A 9,038-nucleotide genomic window follows, 5' to 3' on the forward strand; every position below is an offset into this window, starting at 1 on the left:
AGGGGTCAAATTTGACCCGAGGACAACAGGAGGGTAAAACACAAGCAGCCGTACAATAATGTAACCTAAGGAAAGTTGTCCAAAATTGGCAAATTATTGTGGATCTCTGATAAAGAAAGAATTACTAATCTGACCCGACGTTCAATGACTGAATCATTTTGATCTGTCTAAAAAAAGTGTTGAGGTTTTGATACCCAGCCCTATTTCAAGGTAGCATCTCTTGTGCTTACACATCTGATTGGCATACATTGCTGTACTGCTCACACAATATACAATGTATTTAGTTAGGGTTGAGCGTTTTTTAATGATACAATCCAGGGCACAGAGGAATGAAAGGGAGCAGAGACTAAATTTATACAGGAAGTGGGTACTTTTTGGTGCGTTCATTTTAACATAGACGCTCACACACAGACACCTCACACCAACGACCTGTGCCACATCTGGAAACAATTACACTCATGTTTGACTTGACCTGCCTGCACCAAGTGAACTCTGCCAACTTTTTTATGTGTTTGTTGCAGAGGCAGTGGTGACCCTGACACAGTGGGTGTTGGGAAATGATGTGTAATTAGTCAGAGGAAACACGACTCCGCACGTCTGAAATAAAACATCTTGTGTTCACATCAAAAGAATCAGGCAGATTCACAGGCCGCACACAGAAGAATAAAAGCATCGACTTGATATGCTATCAAATGACCCGCATTGGAATTTGTAAGGACACGAGGAGCGTCTGAATTAATGTTTCAAGCATCTCAGGGTAGCACAGCAGACCTTTCATGTGCGGACGGCAAAGCAGACAGCGCATGATGCAATGTTTGATTTCTACACTTCAGGAGGCTGTCAGGACAGCGCGTACAATATTAAACAGTGTCGTGTCGGTGTATCAACCAGTCTAAATTAACCCATTAGTATGCTATGGGGAGAAGCGGGAAGATCAATGCATGAAACGGTTTGGAAATCTCCTTTGATACAAGATTTCCCAGCTTGAGCGAATTGATGAAATTCCTCTTGAAACACAGGCAACCATTTCACACGCCAGACTTTCCACAAGACAGAGACTAATGTAGCCTGTCCTTTAACACAGTGAGACGGTATCCCAGCGTCTGACAATGAAGCTATAGTGCATGGTAAAGTTGTTGTTAAAACCAGTTTAGGAAGAACTGATCATAAGCAGCACCCAATTCACTTCTACAGTTGCAGTTTAAAAAAAAAGGACGCGTAGCGTCAGTCCATGCAATTACTATTCAATAAATAATGAGCACTCATCATGAAGGCCACACACATTTGTACACTGCCAACTGCCCACACCAAAAAAAACTACAAAATATCTGACTACACTTCTCATTTAAAAAGGGGAGTCAAGAACACTGCACAACAATTGGTGTAAGACTGCAAACAAGGACATTTCTCTTTAGCATTCTGTAATATCAGTATTTCCATAAGACGCATTGAGACTGATTTAAAACAAAAAGCAGCTTGGAGTGAATAAGTTCAGCTCTTGTCTCTTAGCCATGGAAAACAACATACTGGCTCAGGTAGGAGGGGATGGGTGATGGGATTCAAAACCTCAAGTGAACTTTAACCATTGTGCATTCCTATTGATTTAAGCAAACATTACAGGGTAAGAAGGTGGCCTTCAAGTAAGAGTAGGCCTCCAGTCACAAAATCACTGACTGTGCAAAATCCACAAAGAAGTGATGCAACTTTACATTCCGTGAGCTGCTTGTGCGCTGACTGGGCTGATGCAGAAGCAGAGATATACAGTATACAATGACATTACATATGCAATGACACTTTTGAGAAAGTCTACGGTATCTATTTGGTAAAGTTTCCAGGCCTTAATTTATTTATACACATTGACTGAAATAGCGCTGCACTGATTTACTGCCACTCCCCTGTCCTAAAACTACCTCCTTGTCTCAGAGGCCAGGTTCAGCAGTCATTTTCTTGGCTGACCGTCTAGTCTAATTATCAAGATAATAAGGGCCCCCCTTGTGCACTTATGGGAAAGGGGAGGTGAGTTGAGTCCAGGATGAGGGGGTACCACTTTGGTAAGTGTGTGTGATAGCTGCCACCCACATCTTGGAAGGCATGACTAATGGTCTTAGACAATGTTACGACAGCAGTCACCTGGGCAGGCCTGGCAGTTATTGAAGGAGGGGATCATCGGGCCTGAGCCACACAGAAATAACGTCTGTGTCCGTACTAAGTTTTACGTCACTTATAAACAGAACAACTACTTCATTTTATTCTCCACAAACCAAGCCTTGAAAAGATTTCAAAAAAACTCAGTCAAAAACAGGTGACTTTCACCTAGGGGGAGCCTTATAAATGAGTCCCTATTACCCAAATAAATCATGTTAACAATATGTATTAGTAGTAAAGTGTTTGGTAATTGTGAGGCCAAAAGACTTAGGAATTTAACTTTCTGCTGGACATTATGCCAACTGCCTATGTAATTTTGCACATACATTTCAAGGTTAAAACAATACGCAACCAGCTACTCAAAATAAAACTTGGCTTACCTGTGCTGCTCTACAGAATCGTTATCTGGGAGTTCTGCACCGCAAACGTTGCATCGTTCATGCTGGTTCCTGCCGTCTGGTTTCATGCCCACTGCCAGCTCCCCGAGCTTGCTGAAGAATTCTCTCTGGATGAAGCTCTGAGGCAGGAGTCCCCCGTAGGCACTGAAGTCCATAGACATCGCCAGGGCTGGAGACATGGGGAGAGAGGAGGCCATGGATGCCGGCATGGACATAATGCCATCTGATTTATGATTGACAGGTAGGGAGTACAGTGAGGCAAAATGTTTCTCCGCCATTCCGGCCATTGCTTCAAGCCCCATCTGGCTGACATCAGCTTGAGGGTCGCCCATGCCATCATCGCGGACGTAATGTAGCTCACGTGCACTGGTGATTACGCTGCTCCTGGTTGGTGTTCCTGGGCCGTCTCGGTTCCTGTCCTCCCCACTTCGCTCTCCGTTGCTGGAAGCACTGGACTCCATGTTTGGAGGGCTGTCATGGCCGTTGCCACCCATGTCCACTTGCATCATTTCAGTCTTGATCTCAGTCATCAGGTGGTGGGAGTTGCCGTGGAGCTGCTCACCCCCAAAGCCCTGCTGGAGCAGAGACTGGCCAATGCTCATCAGGCTGTCCACAGCAGCTTTGGTGGGGCTCAGGGTGGAGACACCGAAGGATGTAGACACCGAGGGACTCTGGTCCACCATGCCAACCATGTTGGCGACTTGCTGGGTACCTGACTGATAGGGATTCTCCATGGAATGTTTTTTGGAGTTCTTGGCTCCATTGTGACCTTTGCGCTCATCATCCTCTTCTGTGCTCCCGTCATTAACATTGATCTCTACGTCATTCTCATCCGAGGACTGGATGGTTTCCAGGATCTTGAGGCATTGCTCTTCCAGGTATTCAATCTCCAGGATCTCTGCTGCATACAGAAGGTCATCTAAGTCCTCCACCTTGGCCTGGAGCGTGGCAGTGTAAGCATACTCCAAAATCTGTTGAAAAGTCTTTGGTGAAAGAAAGTCCAGGGTGTAATGCTGGCTGCTACGGTGGAAGAGGATCTCAAACATTTTGCTTGTGCAGGCTAGCACAGTCCGGTGAGCGTGGAACTCCTGGCTGTCTACCATGATGACCACGTCACAAAGAGTCCCGGCCAGACGCATCTGGTTGGCCTTCTGCAGCAGGGCAGTGGGGTGGTTGGGGTTCTGGAGCTGGATCATACCCATTTTAGTTAAATCCATTATGTCGATGCAAACCACGAGGCCGACTCATGAGGCTCGCCTTCTCCGCTCAGCAGTGTTTTAAGCCGTCTTTGTAAACAAGATGAAACCTGGGGGGAGAGAGAGAAGGAAAATAAAAATCAGTTCTGGTAAATTTTGACGCAAGAGCAAAAATGATTTGCAAAATTTATGTAATTAATGTTCTTTTTAAATGAAATGCTGAAATGCAAAACAATGCATGAATAAGAAGTCAAGATGGCCAAATAATCATCTTTTAAAATTTTATACAAGGCAAATTTATTAAATACAGTGTAAAGAAAAGAAAAGAAAAGAAAAGTAAGGAATTTGTCGATACATTTAAAGTAAACCACAATTAATTTGTAAATGGCGAATGTGAAGCCAGTGGAGTTTCAATAGCAAACATCCTGCAGGGATGGTAAACTGTGCAGTCGCATTGTTCTCAAAACAAGCGGAGAGTATTGACTGTAGATTTCTGAAGAGAGACAATTTGTGAGCCGTCCAACAGGCTCACCCTGCATACCAATCAGTCCAACATATGTTATGTTAAAAAGATGTCTTCATTTGGTTATCTGACGGGGATGTACACACAGTTAAACAAGTGTGAGTTGTGGTTTTTCCGCTGCTGCTTGGCTCACAAAGACCGTCAGCAGCCTTTCTGAAATTAAATAGCATCTTACTCAGTATTCCCAGCACAGACGGGAGCTGGGAGCAGCGGCCAGGAATGGATGGAAAGGAAAGCAGAACGAGGCAATAGAACACAACACTGCAGCACCAAACACCCTGCTCGGCTGTCAGTCACTAATGTTGAATATCCAAATGAATGAGTGTTTCAGTGACTACTCAACTCATTTGGTCCAAGTTAACAGGGCAACATGTTGCTCCACCTCATATCTACCAAACACTTTCACCGACACTAAACTGATGAAAACAGTGTAACAATAAATAGTCTCCCCACTAGCTGTCCTTTAAATGAATGACTGTCTCCATGAGTACTATTAACACAATCATTCAACTATCATCATGACCTACACACTGAAACAATGCTTTCTTCATTGTTGCCATTACATGAACTCCAAATGAATGGTTACCAGCTAATTGCCTCCATTGACCCACATCCTGGATGAGCTCATTGATGTCCAGTTTTTATCTACTCAGTTTTCACTCAGTGTATATGGCAAACATGTCTATGACAATGGCACATTTTCACTGAGTTCTGTTCATCATTTTCAGAGAAAAACTTTTTCAGAATCTTCAATTTCATTTTCGGGGAGCTTAATTTTTCTGTTCAAAAGTGACAAAATAAAAAGAGAAGTCTGTGAGCACTTCTTTTCCTTCCCCCCTCGCTTGAGAACAATACACATTCAGACACTGGGAGAAGAAAAAAAAAAAAAAAAAGAGGACGTAGGCTCCTATCAGCCTTCCACCTAGACAACTTTCCTTTAAAATAAATAAATTCAGTAATTCCCAGATATGCAAGCTCACTTAAAAAAAAATCTCCAATCACAGAAGCCTGTAAATCAAAACATGCAGACGTTAAATGATGCTGGCAGCTCTCGTTTGTGTTGGGAAATAAATAGTCTTGCTAGCATTTGGGACACTGGACAGTTTTTTTTTTTCCGGCTCATTGATAAAATCGATACAGGGAGGTAGGTCATGATGAAACCGCAGGTTCTCCTCTAGCTGAGCTCAGCCTTCCAGTCAACAGAGGTCATGCCTAAAACACCGACATTATCTTTATTACAGGTATGCCAATATCGCTGCGATATATGGCCCCCGTAAATGATCAATGCTTGTTGCGCTCTGTGGGCTTTCAGCCAGGCTGTGGCTTCCCTGGGACACAATGTAAAGTTGCTTTTTTGGAGGGGGGGGGGGGGGGGGGGGGGGGCGACTTTAACGCGTCTGTTAGCTCTCTATTAATAAAAAGGGCAGCGCTACAGAGAGTACGTGCGTCTAGACATCAGCGGTAATATTGGGCCATGCGCACCAGACAAATTATAGCCCACAGCGCGTTATATGCATTATGCAAAACATCACACACTACATTAAGTACATTAAGCCAGGAGAGATTTTCTCTCTCTCGCTGGAGGACAATGTAGAGCGCTGACAATAAGCACATTGGGCCGACTTCACAGTAAAGAAGGCAGCATAATCAATGTGATCACGAGTTGTCTGCCATAGCGCGCCTTGGCGACCCAGCCACAACAAGAATAAACAGCGTTCAATATTCCAGACCACGAGCCACACTGACAGACACAAATGTGGAGAAAGCGAAACGGTACGACGTCCCTAAGGGGGACAATCAGAGGCATTTTTTTAGAGCGTGCTAAAAAAAAAAAAAAAAAAAGAAGTAGCCTACACGAGACAAGACAGCTGCCAGAATCTCACACCGATTCAAGCCAGCTCTCCTCAACGCACAGGTGGACTTTGTTTGTGGCTGAACGAAATACTCAAACACCGGCTCTTTGCAATTGATGAGAAGGAGGGATGGTGTAGAGAAAGACGCCTAAAGGATAAATCGCAAAAGAGTGAAAGGGGGGGGTTGAGCGAGAGAGAGAGAGAGCAGACAGTCTCGATAACAAATCAATTTGCTATTGCATCTGTTACCAGTTCCCCACCTCACAGTGTGCTGCGCGTGCTCCTGCTAATCGGTTCTCGGTCACCAATAAGACATCTAGTTGCCTGTCAATCAATTGTAGTGGGACTGTACAGTGACTGGATTTGGGTTTGTTTTCCAGTGTAAAAGACCAGTGTCCACAGTCCTCATCGTGATGACATCACGGCTAAATGAGCCACACTGGTGTGCGCCTGGAGACACAGGGGACGGGCAACAGTGTCGCTGTCTAACAACATTGCACAATTTCCATCAAAACGAGCAAACGCAATTTCTCCAGTAAAACAAAAAGTCACATGGAGCGGGGCGTCATATGTTGTCTGGCTCCCCGGTGAAACAGCCAGACCTCACGTCCTCTAGCTGCGATCTCCAGAATACTAAACCAGACCGAGAGAGAGAGGGAGAGAGGGAGAGAGAGAGAGATAGTGAGAGAGAGAAGGGGGGTGGGGGGTTACGTCAACCTTAACATCTCTAAAAAATTGACTACCGTGCGTTAAGTCAAACTTCAACACCTTGCAGCGCAATCAGGAAAAACACTTGTTTTCATCCAGGACTCCGGTGCGCCGATCCAACTTGCGTGCCAAAGTCGCGGTTTACTGTCAACTTCAGCGTGAGGTTGAACGGGGACAAGCAAAAAAACGAACCCCCAGCGCTATAAATGCATCAAAATATCCACATGGTGAATGAAAGTACACAGAGAAAACAGTGGTAGACGCTTGCAGAGCAGCGGGTCTGGCACTTGTCGCCGGGAAACTGCAGCAGCGTTTAGCCCGGATTGGTACTCACCTAAGTTGCACGTTTTGATTCCGTATAGTGTAGGGGGAGTGGGGCTACAGCATAGTAAGGCAGTTCGCAGTACCCGCTCTCTCAACACGCACTAACTCCTTTCTTCTCTCGCCTTAGCAAATCAACACGGCGCTGACGTCAACGCAGCCAGACGAGCAGCAGGCAGGCGGGCAGCCGGCTCGATCTGCGCTCCAGCCATACAAACACTAAGAAAGTGAGACACCTAGGGGGCTGTCTCATGTCAAACGCCTGTGTTACAGTATGACAGTGAAAGGTGAGCGACACTGCCCTCCCTCCACTGGTTTGAATGCACACAGCCTACAGTTGTTTCTCAAACTCCAGCCAGGGGCAGACTTAATGGGACATATAAGAAAAATCAATATAGTGACTTCTAAAGCTCCCTCTAACCATACATGTGGACGTCTATTTAAATGGGAACACTACTAGTTTTTCTTCTTTTTTTCTGTGCTTCTTTTCCTATTGTTGTTTAGGCCTACGAGTATCTGTCTTCTCTGTGTTGCCGGATGAATGTAGTTCATTCTGGCAAGCTGAGTGGATGTTAAGTGGATGCTGAAATCCATGGACTAACCCCGCCTAAGACATTTATGCCTGTATTGTGTCTCTGAACAGCTGACTGTACCGTTTGATTGCAAAGAAAAAAAGAAGTTAAAAAAGCTCTCTCTAACCATTTTCAATCTATTCGTTGAACCTATGGGTACAAGTGTTGTTTAAGGTGAATGCAGAGATTATCTGCAGCTGATCCATCCTCCACTACAGGAGATATATTCCAAAGGTGCTTTAAAAAAAAAGAAAAAGGTTATCATTTGTTTTAAAAATATTCACAAAAGCGGTGTTACTATCACAAGCCAGAAATATGTGTATGCATATTGCATTTCCACAGGTTAAAATCTGTCATGTAAAGTATTAAAAGGGTTCATTCATTTTCAAAGCCTGGGAGTAATTAACTGGAGGTGGCACCGCACATTATTTTTATTTTATTTTCATTCTATTTTACCGCCTTATTCTGTTTCCTTCTCTGTTCAAACTATTTTTGAATAAACTTTATGTTACATTCTCCTTTCTCAACAAACTACTACTACTATCTTTATTATTGTAAAGCCATGAAAAGACACGGAGAGAACCAATTCGAGGAAATGATTTAGTAGATCAGCAGGGAATTATATTATTTATATATTATTATATTATTGCTTAAATGCCAACCCGGTCTCACGGTCGTTCGTGCAATGGTCACGTTATTTTGATCCGTTGATTCGTCAACTGGGACACGATTTTCTCGTTTATTTCGTGGTGGTCAACACGAAATGACCAACGGCCGGCGGGACATGATCCTCTGTCTCTGGGGGACGCAACAACGAGAAAATGAAACACCACACGCCGATGACAACAACAGGACGGACTGCCGGATGCAGAACGCGATCCCCGGTCTCCGGGATGAAAGTTCTGTGTTGTTTGGCCCCAAACAACCTCGTAACACGGATTTTCAGCTTTTCAATACTGCTCGCTACCATAAACGTGCTGTCATCACAAAAGATGCTTCCCATTAAAATACAGTAGTTTAAAATTTGTGCTCACTACAATGAAAAAAAGTAGAAAATTTTGTCCCTGTACACGAATCAATATATTGAGCAACGTCACCATTTCACAAACTGCCATGAAACTGGGCTGTAAACGCATAATGTTCAGCTACAGCAAAGTTTAGCAGGCTGCAGGTTCACCGTTCCTCAGTGGGAACACATTTCGGTCAAGTGGTGTACATGTATTATACGTAATATACTACATGCAAAAAACACATGGAACAAATCTGATTTTCATGACAATGGTCTCGGATTTAAAGAATCACATGTAATTTTCCTGAGTCTA

The 9,038-nt window shown here is 44.1% G+C and overlaps 1 protein-coding gene across 2 annotated transcripts in view; it reads right to left on the bottom strand.

Moving 5' to 3' along the window:
* Window positions 1-7,346, bottom strand: part of zbtb16a (zinc finger and BTB domain containing 16a) — a 152,096-nt gene extending 144,750 nt beyond the window's left edge. Inside the window, exons 1-2 of one of the 2 annotated variants that reach the window (XM_032533187.1) lie at window positions 7,158-7,346; window positions 2,526-3,849 (exon numbers count right to left, since the gene is read on the bottom strand). In XM_032533187.1, the coding sequence (XP_032389078.1) occupies window positions 2,526-3,760 (1,235 nt within the window). In that variant the 5' untranslated portion in view covers window positions 3,761-3,849; window positions 7,158-7,346. Of the gene's footprint in view, window positions 1-2,525; window positions 3,850-6,375; window positions 6,761-7,157 lie in introns of those variants that run through there. The other variant, XM_032533188.1, reaches the window with a different exon arrangement.
* Between the last annotated feature and the right edge of the window lie 1,692 nt (window positions 7,347-9,038).

The sequence above is a fragment of the Etheostoma spectabile genome, chromosome 13 (genome assembly GCF_008692095.1).
Source record: "Etheostoma spectabile isolate EspeVRDwgs_2016 chromosome 13, UIUC_Espe_1.0, whole genome shotgun sequence".
NCBI lineage: Eukaryota > Metazoa > Chordata > Actinopteri > Perciformes > Percidae > Etheostoma > Etheostoma spectabile.